The sequence below is a fragment of the Acanthochromis polyacanthus genome, chromosome 8 (assembly GCF_021347895.1).
Source record: "Acanthochromis polyacanthus isolate Apoly-LR-REF ecotype Palm Island chromosome 8, KAUST_Apoly_ChrSc, whole genome shotgun sequence".
Lineage (NCBI taxonomy): Eukaryota > Metazoa > Chordata > Actinopteri > Pomacentridae > Acanthochromis > Acanthochromis polyacanthus.
Genome location: NC_067120.1, coordinates 31,383,816 through 31,401,640, shown reverse-complemented (window position 1 = coordinate 31,401,640; position 17,825 = coordinate 31,383,816). Strand labels below are relative to the sequence as shown.

Genomic DNA, 17,825 nt, shown 5'->3' with positions numbered 1-17,825 from the left:
AAGGGGTTAAAATAGCTACAAATTAAAGCTTTATATCTTAATAAGGAGTCACAGTGAAACCAGAAGCTCTGGGTTCCAAAAGCAAGCTTTTTCCTCATTCACTTCAATACAGTTTGACCTCATGGCATGAATGTCCTCAACAATAGCGACAGTGCTGCTCTGAAATCCCGGCAGTGTACACATCCGCCTGTAGAGGACTGAAGGTGTGCTGAGTCTTAGGACAGTGAGTCATCTGACTGGTCTGGCTGCTTCTGAGGGTTACTGCCTGAACAGGTAGGACTGACTGACTGACTGACTGACAGGCAGATAAAGACACTGGCTGGTCTGATTGCTGCTAATGATTACTGTACTGAGACTGATTGTCTGACAGATTAGTGACTGGCAGAAAGCCAGACTGACTGCTGGTGCACTGGACATGGGAGTATTTACTGAGCTATTTTAAACTGATAGACTGCTGACTGCCTGCCTGCCTGCCTGCTGACTGAAAAACTGAACTAAAACCGACTTTAAGCCAATTGCTTATCTCGCAAAATGATCATTTTACAGACTGACTGTTAGTCTTATCTCAGGAAACAGTTTGCTTCTGTTTCTGTTGTTCACCTCAAGGTTTGGCCAGTTTTACAAAGTGAAATTTAAGTGTTTAAATTTCAGATAGAATTAAATGCCATACCTTTAAACTAAAGGAAAACTAGGAGGTATAAGGCCAGGAATTATTTTGTATTATATCACATTTTTCCAGGTCTTCTAATTTATGTGACCTGACCAGGATAAGCAGCAGAAAATCAATGGATTAACCCATTTAGAAAAGAATTATGGTTTATTTTAACCAAGCGTATTTCTCATTAATGTGGCTGTGGTGACTTTCCGCACAGGCTATGCTAACTTTCCACTCTCTACCTTCCAGCAAGCTTTTGCATGATTAATTTTAAACATTTGTGTTTGAGTCTGATCGGAAGCGAACACAGAAATTAGCCAACCAGAACAGCCGTTTAGATTATGTCACCATGGCACTTCAGCTACACAGCTAGGACTGACACACATATGGGAAATCCACCAGATTAAAACACAACTGAATAATCCTTCAGGATCTCTGCAAACTAGATTTAAGACTTTTTAGTTTTTATTGTGTAATCAATATGATTAGCAATCAATAACTTTAGCAATAATGTATTAATAAGTATTGAGGGTAGCCATAATTTGTGAAATCACAGTGTGCTAAAATAATAATTATCTAGGTTTCACATTTTCTATTTAGTTCTCGGGTTTGTAGTTCTACATGTTAGTGTGACATTAATTATGGGTGTGAGTTTTCTCAATTTCTAATTTAATCTTTACATAAGAAAATGGTCAAACATTGGATTTTCCAGAACTTGGCAGCCTCCGATGTTCAGCTTATTAGTGGTGCATAAGTGATCTATAAAGCATTAGTAGAAGGTTTCATAATGCCATCAATAAATCCGTCTAAATGTAAGCACAGGTGGTTCACCTGCTTGGCATTTCTGCCTGTCGCACCTCCACCAGTGCCACTGGCATTAGTAGAAGGTTTCATAATGCCATCAATAAATCTATTAATTATAGCTCATAAATTCTATAAATGATTGTCAAGTTGTATTTTGGTCTGTAGCACACGAAAGACAATGTTATAAAGACAGAAAATAAATAATAGAAATATAAAGAATAATGCAAAAAGATGGTACCAACATTTTAAATCCCCTCCAATCCCTTTATGGAGAAAATGCAATTAAATGCTTTTTGTTTTTCAGTGCTGTAACTAACAATCAGTTCCATTACTACTTAATGTCCTTGCTATTTTCCTTTGTGAAGCAATTACTTAAATTTCAGTAAATAGTCAGAATGTGTCATATTTCTATCATATAACAAAAAAATGCATGAAATCATCAAACTTGACAGTGAATGTTTGGCATTTTACTGACCAAATGACTACAGGGATTATTCAATCCACGAAATAGTTGAGAGTTAAATTCGTGTCCACCTACTAGTAGATTAACTAATGGTCACAGCTCCAAAGCTTCTTAAGACTTTCAGAGATTCCCTCCCACCTAAACACCATACAACCAATCAGCCACAGCCCACCTGAGGACCTCAAGGTGGACCTACAAGAACCTGGCTGGTCCGCGGGGTCCAGATTGGACACAACTGGACACCTCAGTTGATCCACACATCGAGGACATCAGCGGTGAAGAAGGAAGGACAGAGGGGATAGAGGAGAAGTTTCTCACCGTGAAACCAAAGATGAAGAAGGAAACTTTCTCCTCCTTCTGTCTTTGTGAGCGGTCCAAGCCCGTTGGAAACCGGGTGAAACCTGCTCCGGAGCCGCTCCAAGCTGGACCAGACTCCTTTGAGACACGCTCCAGGTCTGTCTTGGTCCTCTGTGCCAACAGTTAATCCAGATGTGGGGGGTTTAGGGGCCAAACTGACCGTGTTTCTCCACCTGATACAGTAATCAGTGCTGTGGGCGTGGGACCAGCGGCAAGCCTGAACAGGAAGTGACGCCATCACGCTGCGCTCTTAAAGCGAACGTCGTGGTTCTGGGCGGAACCAAAACACAGAGTCCTGTTTCTGGAGGAACTTTATGAAGTAGTTTGAGTGTTTGTGGTAGGTACTGTTAAGTGTGGTTGGAAAGATCCGTAAAATCACCTGTTAGAACCTAAGCTGTACAGCGGACATGGTCTCCACGGTCCAGAACACCGATGTTAAGCAGGTAAGACTCACCTGAAGCAGTGTCGCAAAACACCCACCCACCATGAGAAATATCCCACTGCTTCTGTGGTTTAAATCAGGCAAATCTGTATTTTAGTGTCATCTTCTTCATTGTCAGTCTAACATACCATAACTGTTACAATTCCAGACAGTGGATGTTAAACAGTATTTGAAACGGTTAATTTAAACAGACATCCAGTCAGGATGAGACAAAATTGAAACAAACTTCATGAAAAGGTATTTAAAACGAGTGTGGCGTATGCCAAATTGATGACCAGCAAATACTATTTGAAAACGCAACTGCAGTCATTTGTGAGGCAATACTAAAATTGCATCTCTTTGTTAGAAAGTGTCAGACTTGAGCATATGAGCTCTGAGTATTTCCATTATCTGCGACTTCATGGGTCATTGCAGAACTAGGACATTTGGGCTTCAAAATTTTTGAAAAAAAATATAAGCTTTCTCTTTTAAAATTTCGTGCTACATATTCATCAATAATAGGAAATCAACTATCAAGGACTTGACTAGCTCAGCTTACACATCAGTGGTACAATTTTCATTAAATGTTTTATTTGTTGTTTGCTAACCCTACTCTAATCACAGCAACAGGGTTGCTAATCCATGCTAATGTTAGCTTTTTCTCAGGAGTAGAAGCTAGATATGTAGCCAGCTGTTACTGCTGACCTACAGGGCAAACTGACTGATGTAAAACAGTAAAGAATAAAATAAAAAGAATGTGGCCTATCCTGATAGTATGAGGTAGAATGAGACATTCAATCAAGGCTGACAATGTTATGAAAATATGAAAAATAGAAAAGAGGGCATAGCTTTGCTTGACCCATTCTTTAGGAAAACTGTTTGATGATAATTCCAGTGTATCATGTGACTCACTGTTTTCTTCTTCTACCAGCTAAAATGGTTATGCGAACAGGGTTGTGTGCATGTTGTGGGACACATGTTCCATGCACAATAATCATTATTTAAGATATTACGTTGATTAAAAAACATTCCCACAATTACAAGAGACATCAATGAAAAAAATAACACCAATTAAGGGAGATTTAAATTTCAGTTTAACTGTTTTTTTATTTGAGATTCAGTTTGGTCATCAAGGGGGTGGGACAAGAGGAAAAACAGCATTTTAGGGGGAACTCCAGACTTATTTGGCATTCCTTTCTCCTTATTTTTAAAGATTTGGTCTCAGGACAAGTAAAGTTACACAACAACTGCATGTTTTAGCATTTTGTACATGGATTATGTGAAATTTGAATGTAAAATGTTCTCAGTCCTGGAATGGCTCTTATATTCGTTCATTCATGGCCATCTCCATTTAGAGCCAAATACTGTATATTTGATTTTTCTGAAAACTTTATTTAGGAGTTCCTTACCTACTTTCAGATTAATGAGCACTTCCTCCAACCCAAACAGCCTCCTAGTTTTTGGTCAGGACTCTCTCCGGACCAGATGTCCACATGCCTTCTTGTCTGATATAAAGATGGAATTAAAAAAAAAAAAAAAAAAAAAGGTTCAGATGATGATGTTCTGTGCTTCCTCTGCAGAAAGAGTCGGACCATGCAGTAGTTGTGGCAGTAGCGTCTCGTGCAGTGTTTGAACCAGAAGCACAAGGTGGCGATAATGTGTATGCAGAAGGAGTGGCTTTTCCACTGCTACAGGTCAGAATGCAACACTGATATCAAGTTAAACCTGTCAATAAGTGGTGTCTTTTTTTTTTCCTGTGTTTAGATAAAATATCACTAACAAACATAGATGACTGTATGTGAGAATGGTAATATTAATTCATACCAGATGGGTTCTACGGTTCAACTAAATCCTGTCATCTGTTGTGAAGAGTTTTAAGCTTAACACAGCCAAATCACCACAGAGCCCCAGTGTTTTCTAAAATCTATTAAAACGCATCAATCAGTGACATTGCTTCACTGAGTGACATGTACCGTCATTATAATGAGAACACACACTGTACTTAATTTTGGATCAGTCCTACATGCCCCAAATACTCACTAGGGCATCAAATGGGGATTAGTTTGCACCTGAAAATGCTACCCAACAAATTTCCTCCTGTTTGACTAGCTTTGGCTAAAACCTTCAGTGACCCAGAGTCAGTTTTTGTTTTTTTTAAAAACTTCTATCCGCTCAGAAAGTATTCACTCCCATTCATGTTCTGCAAACTTTATTATGTTGTAAATTTAATTTGAAATGAATAAACTTGCCATTTTGCCCAACAGTCTACACTAAATAACCCACCATGGCAAAGTGAAAACCTATTATTAATATTTCTGAAAATATATTAAATCTAAACCTGAAATTTATCATGTGTGAAAGTATTCATAGCCATAATGCAAAGCTTTGCAAAGATTCCTTTGGTAACAGTTACAACTTTTAGTCTAAAGAATGGGTTAGTCTCTATAGGCTTTACCCACCTGGATATTGGAGGTTTACCCCACTTTTCTTGGTGGATTCCCTCAAGGTTTGTCAGATTAGATGGATGCAAAGTGTCAGAATGTCAGTTTAAGTCTTAAATGTTCTATGGAATTTAATATTAGGCTTTGGCTGGACCATTTGAGGATAGCCTGATACTTATACTCAAGCTAGCCTAGTTGTAGCGATTACTGCCATTTGTGGGGGTGGGGGGTGGGGGTCAAAAAGGCTTATTACTGTGACATGTTTGTGAAAATTGAATTCAACTGAAGCCCAAATGTGTTTCATACTCTTAACAGTTCTGTTGCAATAACTGATATACGACATGGTAATCTACAGAAAATGTCGGTGTCTTACACACCCTCTGTCTGAATACCTAAATACACTCAACAAAAAATATAAGCGCAACACTTTTGTTTTTGCTCCCATTTTTTTGAGATGAACTCAAAGATCTAAAACTTATTCCACATACACAATATCACCATTTCTCTCAAATATTGTTCCCAAATCTGTCTAAATCTGTGATAGTGAGCACTTCTCCTTTGCTGAGATAATCCATCCCACCTCACAGGTGTGCCATATCAAGATGCTGATTAGACACCATGATTAGTGCACAGGTGTGCCTTAGACCGCCCACAATAAAAGGCCACTCTGAAAGGTGCAGTTTTATCACAGCACAATGCCACAGATGTGGCAAGATTTGAGGGAGCGTGCAATTGGCATGCTGACAGCAGGAATGTCAACTAGAGCTGTTGCTCGTGTATTGAATGTTCATTTCTCTACCATAAGCCATCTCCAAAGCCGTTTCAGAGAATTTAGCAGTACATCCAACCAGCCTCACAACCGCAGACCACGTGTAACCACACCAGCCCAGGACCTCTCACATCCAGCCTGTTCACCTCCAAGATCCTGGATTGTGGTCCTTCCAGCAGATTCTCCGATCTCTGCAGAGGACTTATTTTTGGACCCATCTCATGTGTTATTAAAACAGAGTTCACCCGACCACAGCTTGGAGACACAGTGAAGAGTCTGAGTACTTTTGTAAATGACAGATTTCAGTTTTTGATGAATTTCTAAGATCTGTTTTGTCTTACTAATGACTGTCATTGAGGGTTAGTTCATGTATTTTATTTATTTAAAATTAAATCTACAACACAATGATGTGTGCAATTAGTGATGTTAAAGGACAACTCTCTAAGGCAAATGTGTACATTTGACAGCAGTTTTTATGACTTCAGTAGGAAGTGATGTGATTGGCGTATAGAGTAGTCAAATGAAACAATGCTGAGAAATTAATTTCTTGACATATAGAAAAGTTTGGGAAAAATTCAGACCTCAAATTACATTCAGGTTTTTCTCTACAGGCGCTGCAGAAAGTGAATGAACGTCTGTTGGAGGAAAATTCTGCTGAGTCGCTGCTGTTTGACATTGTCCTGATCACCACCGACAGCCAGCAGCAGCAGCAGAGCTCCCACCTTATCAGCAGCACCAAACACTATGGTAATCTAGCTTTAACTTTCAGGATGCAGATTACAGTCTACCGCTGATTGGGGTGAGGGTTGTCATCTTGTTGATGCCAGCACTGACTTCCTGTTGTGATGTCTTCATTGCTCTGTCGCAGGTCTTGAAGTCAGTAGGTTCTGTTTTTCCACTGAGGAGGATTTCATTGAGAGTCTGTTGCAAAATAACGTGCAGCTCTTTCTGTCGACGGACAGAAACGAGGTGTCGCAGACGTCACAGAAAGGTCAGGATGTTTTTTTCTTTTCACCTATTACAACTGGAACGTGAAGGACTGAGCCTGCTGAGTTTTTACTGCCAGCAACACTTGTAGCATGATTATTCATATTTGGCTTAAGGAGGTTTAATATGGGGGTAACAGTCTGAAATTTAATCTTGCTGTGATCTTCTAAAGTGTTTTTTTTTTTTTAAATCCATTGAAGCACATTTTCCTCAGAAAAACATTCTCTCAAAATGACGGCCTAATATGTGTAAATGGATCATGAAACTGCTTGCTGGTGATAGTCGTCTTTTAGAGATAATCAGTCCTCCAAGGTTTATATGGTAGAATAAATATTGATGTGGACACTTTTTAAGTTGTGCCTCAAAGCTGTGCAGATGGCATTAAATAAAGGAAAGCTCGGGTAGAACAGCTGGTAATTAGTCAGAAGTGTCTGTATGAGGTTGACCTTGGGCTAAGGGGCTTTGCGCTAAATGCGAAGTCTTCAATACCAACATTGTCACGGTGACAAAGCTAAAATATTGATGTTTCCTTACATCTTAGTTTGGTGTGTTAGCATGTCAGTATTTGCTAATTAGCACTAAACACAAACTGCATTAAGTTGATCTATTAAAGATTCTCTCTGGTCATTGATTAAAACCCTAAAGCTTCATCTCTATTTAGAAAAGTCATGGATTTTAAAGTTTTTTTCCATTGCAGCTCAAGCTCACCAGCTCACCTACAACTCTGTCTAAACACTGTTAATCTGCTCTACACTACACAATGGCATGTTGTGATATTGGAGTACTTCAACTCTATATGTTCAAACTACTTTTCTTTACATGTCTGCTACATAAGTGTACTGGCTAATGCTAGTTAACAGTTATCTCCGGTTTACTCATGTCCAATCCCAGTTGTATTGAACAATCCAGTCCAAGTCCAGGTTATGATGAAAAAAACAAGAATGTATTTATTTACATTGTGTCGCTGATTAATCCACAAAAAAGGCTTTCAAAACAAACACAGGATGGGACACGGTAAGAAAACAGTGTGTCTCCACTGCTAACCTGGCGTTTCTCAGCATAATCTCACGTTCCAGTGAGCCAAGCTGCAGGCTCTTAAAGCTACAGTACCAGCAAAAATTAAACATAAAGTGAACAGTCTGTTCCAGTCCAAAAGATAAACAAATAACCATATTCAGTTAGCATTACTCTGAATAACTATTAAACCAATATGTAAACTTAAGATTCAAAAGTTACAGCAAAAATTATATTTACTGTAAATAACAAGAATAAAATGAGAAAATCAGCAAACTTATTATTGCCTCATACAATAAGAAATGTCCTGGATCTCAATCTGTGTTTTTTTTAACTGTCATCTGTACACTGCAGTTTGAAAGCAGAAATATTTGTCCGTTGTGTTGACTGCTTGTTTTACTGTGACGTGTCTCCAGAATATAATAAACCGCATATTGACATGTTAACAAGGTTGGATCTTCACCAAAGGGGTGTAAGACACATTTTAAAATGATAGTGTTAGAATAAAAGGTGAAGGGTAGTTCTTGTTTATGACAAATTTTTTGCATTCCCAGTAGTGTGGCTCTGTGCATCGTGCTCACCGTGCACCCTGTACGGCCACTGTAAAGGAATGATTTACCCAAACTCCCTGCAGCTTTTAAAAGTGTTTTCTTAATTTTGTACATTTTCCAGTCTGGCCAAAAGTAAACATAGACATTTGCTGCCTAGAGCGGCCATTTTGCTGACTGTATTGTGATCTTCACTTACTTTCCCTTGCCTATGAAGATGTCAGTGGCAGTCTCCTTCCAGACATCATGAATGTCTGCACAAAGGTGTCCAGCCATTCATTCCATTGTTGAGGGCATATTTTAGCGTTCCTTCATCCTCAGAATATAAGATCTTTATCTCAAAACTTTCTCACAGTGTCAAAATGTCAGACTTTGTGTTTTTCAGACTCCGCTGAGCTGGTCATATCTTCTTCCGAAAAGGTCACAGTTTGACCAGAATTCAGCGCATATAGCTAGAAATCCATGTGAGTGTGATGTCAGAGGGTGTGTCGTCCTCCTTGTCATTGGTCCAGGTGTTTTATCAGCGCTACTGGATGAGTACACAACTTCATGTCCATCTGAACAGCTGAGAGTTTTGTTCTGCAGGGACGCCGTCATCAGACCTGATACCAACCCAACACCCGCAAGCAGACAGGCTGCTCAGGTACAAACAGCACTCTTTACTCTTTAGCAAACAGCGATTTATTTATTTATTTTTTGTCTGCTGGGGATGTTATAAACTCGGAGGTGTAAAATGAAAGTTGTTAATACAGAAACACCTTTACTTTTGCCAGTTGTCAAGCCTCCACAACCAAATAGCCACGCAGCTTTTCAAGCCAGTGAGAATTTTACTGAACTCTTGCATTCCAACTATGCAACCAATAGTTAACTAGCTCATACTCTGTGTAATCCTGTCCCCTCACTTCCTGCTGCTTCCAGGTGAGCCATTCAGAATAAGCAGCCGAATCTCAATTCTTCACTTTCTAGAGCTGCTTCTGCTCAATCTAAAATACCTCAGAGCGCATGAGATGTTTTGCTGCTGGCTGCAAGAGTAAACACAAAAGATCCAGCAGGCTGCTTTGATTTATAATGGCAATATCTCTAGAATGATGAGAAAACCCTTGGTGGCTAATGTTCCTAGTGGTACCATCAGCTTTAATTTTATGCTCACACATCAGAGCTCTGTGGATATTGTAACGCTGAAACACATTTATTCTCTGACTGTCATAATATGGGGCTTTAAAGGTACTTCATGTGTTTGTTCTCCACAGAGCTTCTCAGCTCAGTTGGGAAAGATGCGGCAGAGGTTCGGTATGTCCGACAGCCCTCTCAGCATCGCCCTAATGACGTCTTGTGGTGGCCGGGACAGCTGTGGTGGTGCTCTGCGGACATTGCGGTCTCTTGGTATAAGTGTAGATGAGGCATACTGCCTGGCCGGGTCACCTCGAGGTCCCATCCTGTCCGTGCTCAGACCTCACTTTGTTCTCAGCGACTGCTTCAGTGGCCTGGAAGACTGATGACGTGATGAACAGGTTCATAGTGTCTTTGAAACAAGCTGGCAAGTCCTCAGACTGAATTGAGTTTAACACCAGCGTGAACAAAGTCTTACATCTCATCCAGCCTTAAAGAGCCGATGAGGGATCCAGAGAGGATCCCCGTGCACCGCTGGAACTGACGTTACAGAGGGACAACCATTTCATTCGAATCATTCGTCTTTTTTTGTTATTGTTTTTTTCTTTGTTTGGTGATTGGTGGAATTGGTTTCTTTTGGTTTTTGTATAAGGGGCAACTGGAATTAGTTTGTCTGTTCAGTTTGAATAAAGGTGTTTGTTGCTGTCTTGATTTGTTCTGCTTTTTTGTTTCTAAATAAAAATGCAAAAATAATATTTCTGATTTTAATAAAGATTTTAACATGCTAGTTTTTGCAAACAGTAAAAAAAAAAAGATTTGTTTTATTCTTATTTCACTTTATTATGTCCAACTGTATGAACTGATTGATTACTACTTTTGCAAAGCACTGGGATTGAGGCTTTGCTCACATGCTTCAATGTCATGCAGTCAATAACAACACCAAAACCTAAACATGCAGTTAATTTATCTCTTTGCAGACAGTGTTGAGAGAAGCTGAAGAATTAAATTAAAAACTCTTAATTTTAAGCTATTTATACAACTTAATGTTTTGGTCCTTATGTTAGATGTGAAAATATCAAATATCAGTTCTCTGATCAAAAGAGAGAACAGTATGCAAATAAAATGTTATTAGCTGGCAAAGCGACACGACCTGTGTCTATTTCTGTTGTTGTGATGTTTACTGATGATCAGCAGGGGGCAGCAGAGAAATTCAAACAGTAAAACCTGCAGAGAATCAACCTGATGGAGGAGGAAAGTAAGCTTAACGCAACACACAATTCGAGAAAAATAAGTCGAGAAAATTACAGTGTTGGCAATAAATCAAACACAAAAATGTGTGTTTGTACCAAATGCATATAAACTGGATCAGGTTTAGTGTGAACAGTGAGCAGGATGTGTGTTTCTGGAAAGAATGGTAAAGCTGACGATGCAGTTAGTTTCACAGAGTGTCGTCAATTCCTGCCGCTCGCTACATTTTTAGATCACACGATTCGGTAATGTACACACGCCTGTGCTCAGCGCAAGGTCTGATTTTGTTTTTAAGTGCATCTATATTAAATAACTATGTTCCTTGTGCCGTGGGTTCTGCCACAATTTTTTTTCAAGATTTCAACGGAAATGATAAAATGACTGAGCAGCCTTGGTGGAGCACTGCACTCTCAGTGCTTTTCTTGTCTACACATTTAAACTAGCAGCTACATGATCCAGAAATTTCTTTACCTTGGAAATCTGTCATTCAAAACTGTTTTAGCACCTAAAAAGGATGAACTCTAAAGAACATTGATGCTGGATTCGTGTATATCACTTGGAACCTTTTAAGTATCATTGTCTGATATTTTTTGTGGCTAACTGCTCTGTTACCCGAGCAGCCTGCCTGGTTGCTGGAACTGGGTTGGTTTATCTGCCTACAGATATATTCAGTTTTGAGTTTGTTACTCACAAAAGTAATGCCATTTTGCTAAACTTAATTACTCCCTCAAGAAAGTGATTCATTGTTCTCATCATTGCATTACCTTTGCATCCCTCAACATTGCATACACTGCTGTTCAAACGTTTTGGGTCACCCAGACAATCTCATGTTTTCCATGAAAGCTCGCACTTTTATTCATGTGCTAACATAACTGCACAAGGGTTTTCTAATCATCAGTTAGCCTTTCAACACCATTAGCTAACACAATGTAGCATTAGAACACAGGAGTGATGGTTGCTGGAAATGTTCCTCTGTACCCCTATGGAGATATTCCATAAAAATCAGCTGTTTCCAGCTAGAATAATCATTTACCACATTAGCAATGTCTTGACTGTATTTCTGATTATTTAATGTTTTCTTCATTGAAAACTGTTTTTCTTTCAAACATAAGGACATTTGTAATTGACCCCAAACTTTTGAATGGTAGTGTATGTTTAATGTTAAACCTCACATACACCCTGTGCCAAATTATTAGGCAAGTAGGTTTTTTTGGCCAAAACATAGTCTTAGAAATAAGTCTTCTCCTACGCTAGCTTTGTATTTGTCAGACATCATTTCAAATTATAATACACTTCAAGCAAGAAAATCACCACATATGTCAAAAGTGCATGTGAGAAATTATTAGGCAAGTTTTAACTTTCATCAAAATGGGACAAAAAAAAGGACAGCAGCTACAGAAAAGAGCCAAACAGTTCAGTTGCTGTCAGAAAAACTTACTCCCAATAAAATTGCCAAGAAATTAGGAAGAGATACTTGGGCCATCAAAAAGTATGTCAAAAACAGTTAAGATGGCAGAAAAAAAGCGAGTTGAAAAGAAAAGAAGAACGTATCATCAAAGGATCTGAGAAGAATTAAGCGAGAAGCAGCCAGACGACCGCTGGCATCAAGTTCTACCATCTTTAAAAGCTGTGACTTACCTGAAGTTCCTATAAGTACCAGATGCCGCATCCTAAGAGAGGCCTCACTTGAGGTCAGAGGATGATGGTGGCCAAACCATCAGTCTACTGTCCTTGAAACCTTTTTTAGCCAGCCATGATCTGTTAAACTTCATGGCATGACAGCCTTTTTGAAAGAAGCAGGCTTCTTGTTGAACCATTGTTTGAACAGGGTGTTGCTGAGTAGCTCGCAGTATGTCTCAGGGTTGATTTGTACCCCTTCTGGAACTCGAAAGGGATCCACAACTTCATCTTTAATAAGTCCTGCCCAAACCATGACACCACCGCCACCTTGCTGCCGCTGTAAACGTCGTGGGGTTTCCTGTCCATTGGCCACCCATCCTCTTGCCCAGCCATCAGGGCCATCCAAGGTGACTCATCTCGTCTGTCCATAAAACATGCGTGAAGTTGGTCTTTAGATGTTGTTTTGCCCATTCCAACCGTTTTTCTTTGTAGTTTTTGTTGAGTGGAGGCTGTTTGGGTGATTTCTTGACTGTTCCGTACTCTCTTAGGATGCGGCATCTGGTACTTCTAGGAACTTCAGGTCAGTCACAGCTTTTAAAGATGGTAGAACTTGATGCCAGCGGTCGTCTGGCTGCTTCTCACTTAATTCTTCTCAGATCCTTTGATGATAACGTTCTTTTTTCTTTTCAACTTTTTTCTGCCATCTTAACTGTTTTTGACATACTTTTTGATGGCCCTAGTATCTCTTCCTAATTTCTTGGCAATTTTATTGGGAGTAAGTTTTTCTGACAGCAACTTAACTATTTGGCTCTTTTCTGTAGCTGCTGTCCTTTTTTTTGTCCCATTTTGATGAAAGTTAAAACTTGCCTAATAATTTCTCACATGCACTTTTGACATATGTGGTGATTTTCTTGCTTGAAGTGTATTATAATTTGAAATGATGTCTGACAAATACAAAGTTAGCGTAGGAGAAGACTATTTAAAAGTGGGAAGGCCCAGACTTATTTCTAAGACTGTTTTGGCCAAAAAAACCTACTTGCCTAATAACTTGGCACAGGTTGTACACACATATATCAGAACACATCCATGACGTAATAAGGAGAATCCACACAAAGTCTTTCTTTCTCACTCTTTAATGATTTGGTGAAATTAGCCCAAAGAGGTCCTCACAGAAAATTATTGAGTAAATCAACTGATTAAACTGCAATGTGATGTCTTACATTACTGCATTAGAGCCAGATGTCATCTGATTATGGTAATGCAATACAAACATTACCCCAATACTCCTTGTGTGGCTATATGTTGTTCTGTTCTTGCATGATTATGAATGTTTCATTTTCTCAGGTCTCTGGAAAACAGATTTCAATCTCAAGTAAAGTTCATAATAATATGCATGTAATCTGTGCTACGGCGTCTTCTGAATAGTTTAAGTCATCGAAGGATGTAAAACAAACACTGACTGAACTGGTGTCCTCTCTGCTGCCACACATTAAAACATGTTCAGTGAATTCTTGCTGCCTGCTGCTGTTTTGACTTTCAATCTGGCAGTTTTTAATTGTCAAGAAATACTTTGTCTTGTATTCTGTTCTCCCGAGTTTTGATGCATTTTGAGGTATTTCTATTTTATGCTACTTTATACCACTACATAAAATACAAAAACATTTTACTCCACTGCATTTACCTGACAGCTATAGATACTAGCAGGTGCAAGTTTTACATTAAAAACATGCTAAACTTTTTTAAAAAATTGAATTTTCAATATTAAAAACTGTTTCCAGGAGGGCTTTCAGGTGGGCTACACTGTGGCTCGGTGGTTAAAACTATCGAGTTGCAGCTAGAAGATCCATGGCTCGTGCCCTGGCCTGATCCTGGGATCTTTCTGCATGGAATTTGCATGTTCTCCCTGTGCATGTGCGGGTTCTCCAGCTTCCTCCCACAGCCCAAAAACATGCTGAGGTTAACTGGTGATTCTAAATTGTCCATAGGTGTGATTGCGAGTGTGACTCTTTGTCTGTATGTGTCGCCCTGTGATAGACCGGTGACCTGTCCAGGCTGTCCCTGCCTTCACCCAAGGTCAGCTGGGATAGACTCCAGCCCCCTCGGGACCCTAATGAGGATAAGGCGTTATAGATAATGGATGGCCCTCAGTGTTGCCATTTAGTAAACTGACAGCAGCTAAACTCAACATCCTGGATATATCTTCTATTAGTGACTACAGTGTCATGTCAAGGTAATTCTGTGAGCTGATGGTTTAGTGGAGGTCACAGCTGCAGCTAACATCATACTCTGGAGCTTAAGCATCCATATCACCTCTATTTAAGTAGGTGTCCTAAATGCTGGTTTTCAGTGTGCCCATCAATATAAGTGATAGTTTTCTGTGTGTAAATAGTAGTTTCAGCTTGAAAGAAATCTTCATTACCTTATTGATTTGATTAGAATTATTATTTAAATGGTTTTATATAAATGTATGTATCATATGGAAATATAAAATATATACTTTCTACTAAGTATATATTTTCTATGTTATAAAATATATGCTTTCCGGTGTATCCTAATCTTGAGCTAGAGTCAGTTATAACGTAGGAGATAATTAAAAATTTAGCATCACAAAGTCATATGAGCTACATTTATGGGAACATCTGTCATGTTGAAATTTATAGATTTTTTTTCTTTGATGAAATGATGGGTTCATTAGGATAATATGGGACCTTTGTGTTTTACACTGACGTCAGACTGGTGCACTGTGCACGCAGCTGATGGGCTATAATCTGAACTAAATTATAAATAAGCATTTCTGAAGTGTTTCAGACACAGACAGGAGGTGTGCTCACTGTTGCTCGTCCCCTGAGGTTTGGATGACGTCACTCCTCAGCTGCTCCACCGTCACTGCAGACAAAAACACCTCAAATTACAAATGACCTCATCACCCTCAGAATGAGAATGCCAAAAGACTTCTCTGAGTGGCACTGCACAGACAAATACAGCAGGAAAGAATAAACAGAACAAGTCAGTTCATAGAAAAATAAAGGATCGTAACGCTGCAGTGAGGCAAGCTGCAGGTTCTTGCTGTTTTTGGTGCAGCAGGAACCTGGATTCAAAATAAACCTAAAAAGCCAATCAATGATAACATCAACTCTACTTCTTCCACTGTTGTCTGACCAATAACAGCAAACCTAACTGAATACAGTCTGTCACCTTACTAATGATGTTGTACATCTGGAACCCCCTGGTTTAACATAACATCACCTCCCTAAAGTAACAGCCTAAGTCATTTTTGGACTTTTTTTTTGCCTAAATAATCTCCTCACGATGCTGACCACCTCTGGCAAAATCACCTACATCCTCAGATATATGATTCTACCCCTGTAGTATAATCGGTTAGGTCAAGATTCAGTGTGATGTGGTTCAGTTTTTCAGATTTTTTTTCTTAAAAACCTGAAAAAATGACTTAGGCCATTATTTTAAGAGGGTGTCGATAAAGAGGAGGAGCCACAATTAATACCAACAAGGTTTCTAAAAGTTTAGGCTTGTGTCTAAGTGTGTGTAAGCTCCTGTTGCGACAGCTTGTACGTGTTGGTTAAAAGAAAGAATATCTTAACTCAAAAAGCAACGATCCTCCCTCCTCTTTTCTCGTCTCTGCTCCTTCTGCTCTCAGCCACAGGCAGGAGGGTCAGGATGGAGGGATGTGGTGGAGGAGGAGGAGGATGTTGAAGCATCTGTTGGTTCCTGAAGCAAACTGAAGAGCAGCAGCAGTGAGAAAAAGTCAGTGATAAAACATGTGAAAGCAGTCTGATAGTACAGACTGATGCTGACTGAGCAACACTGAGAGAAACAAACCAGACTGAACACAAGTAGTGTGTCTTTCATTGCACTGTTTGGTCCCATTAGGCAGGACTGCTGTCCAAAGAATCTAAATACATTTCTTTTCTCATTTCACTGTTCAGTTAAATTTTCTGTACTTCATGTTCCTACAAGCTGTTCACACGATGCCGGGAAATAATTCTAAAAGGAACATGCTGCATCCATTCATAATATTTTTACTTACTAAAAATATTCAATTTTAAAGATAATTAGCCTAATAATAATAATTTAGCCTTAACCCTCGTGTTGTCCTTACCCAAAAATGTTGTTGCATCGTCTGAAAAAAGTCCAGAAATTCAGAAAAAATTTCCCCAAATTTAGAAAAATTTGCAAAATCTTCGGGAAGAATATTCCTGAAAATTTTTCGTCAAAAGTTTTATTTTTTTTTAAATAAAAAAATCCCCAAATTTGACAGCGATATTCACTGGATTTTGGTTGATTTTTTTGTGAATGGTCTTAAACATTTTTTTAAATTTGTTTTTTTCCACAAAAAAATGTTTAAAAATTTCCCAAAAAATTTTGAAAATGTGGAAGTTTTCACTGTGAAAATATATTTTTTTTTCCCACATTTTTAAAACTTTAAAATGGGTCTGTTTGACCCGCAGGGCGACAGGACGGTTAAGAATGAGATTAGTTTTTGCAGTTTTTGTCATTCAAACGATCGGAAAGATACGGTAAAATAAAACAAATTAAATTAGATATTTTTTGAGACAGATTAAAGAAGTTCCACTCAGTCCTGCAAATGATGACTGACTCGATCACATTTACACCACAGACCACAAAGACTTTGTTCTGCCTCACCGTAAAAACGTCTCTCTGTATCATAAATACATATTTAGATTATTTTGCATGAATATAATCCCTTCATGACTTAGCTGTAGTTTTACACTTTTGCTTTCTTTACAATGTGAGGATAGTAGCAGTTCAAACGCACCAGCTCACCTACGACTCTGCTCAAACACCGTAAAGCTTTTGTACATTACATAATGACAAGTTAAAACATTGGACTAATTCAGTAACACATGTCCAAAGCAGAAAGAATAATGATAGCAGGCTGACGGGATGGATTCAGTGGGTTTGGAACTTACGAAATCCTGGAAGTCTGAATTTGTGTTTGAGACTGTCATCAACACACTGAGTGTCACCTGGCAGCAAGTGAGGTCATGTGACTGCCTCATTCCATTTGATCTCATCTCACGTTTAATGAGAGACTGTCTGACATTCACATGTTCAGTCTGACTGTTGGTGGTGATTTCTGTCTGACCTTGAGAGGAAACAGCAGCTGAGGTCTGATGTCCAGACAGACACTCTCTAAAATAACTGCACAAACTCAACCGTTCATACTCTGATTAACATAAAGCACAGAGCAGAGAACACCAGCGGAGTGATCATTGGAGGTTCCTGCAGAAGCTCAATGTGACCTCCATCCCGTTGAGGCCAATTTTCACGCTTTGGATACACTCAAAACTTTAAATATACAAGACGACATATCACTGTCCCACTCTAGAAATATAGTAAATAGCAGTA

The 17,825-nt window shown here is 39.0% G+C and overlaps 2 protein-coding genes across 2 annotated transcripts in view; one reads left to right on the top strand and one right to left on the bottom strand.

The window, feature by feature from the left end:
* Window positions 1-2,502, bottom strand: part of LOC110954207 (GRAM domain-containing protein 4-like) — a 30,342-nt gene extending 27,840 nt beyond the window's left edge. The window contains exon 1 of the mRNA XM_051951665.1: window positions 2,241-2,502. The gene's annotated coding sequence lies outside the window, so the exon portion shown is untranslated. The remainder of the gene's footprint in view (window positions 1-2,240) is intronic.
* A 47-nt stretch (window positions 2,503-2,549) lies between these two features.
* Window positions 2,550-10,280, top strand: LOC110954206 (cytosolic 5'-nucleotidase 1B). The gene is made up of 6 exons (XM_022198603.2): window positions 2,550-2,722; window positions 4,281-4,394; window positions 6,522-6,657; window positions 6,779-6,901; window positions 8,972-9,102; window positions 9,710-10,280. Exons 1-6 carry the CDS (start codon window positions 2,687-2,689, stop codon window positions 9,953-9,955), a joined length of 786 nt encoding a protein of 261 aa, XP_022054295.2. The 5' UTR covers window positions 2,550-2,686; the 3' UTR covers window positions 9,956-10,280.
* Window positions 10,281-17,825: the final 7,545 nt, after the last annotated feature.

Excerpts from the sequence above, each read along its gene's own strand:
- LOC110954206 (XM_022198603.2), top strand. The coding sequence starts at position 2,687 with ATGGTCTCCACGGTCCAGAACACCGATGTTAAGCAG. Across the intron at positions 2,723-4,280 it reads AGAACACCGATGTTAAGCAG|AAAGAGTCGGACCATGCAGT; the intron begins GTAAGACTCACC and ends CTTCCTCTGCAG. Across the intron at positions 6,658-6,778 it reads CAGCAGCACCAAACACTATG|GTCTTGAAGTCAGTAGGTTC; the intron begins GTAATCTAGCTT and ends GCTCTGTCGCAG.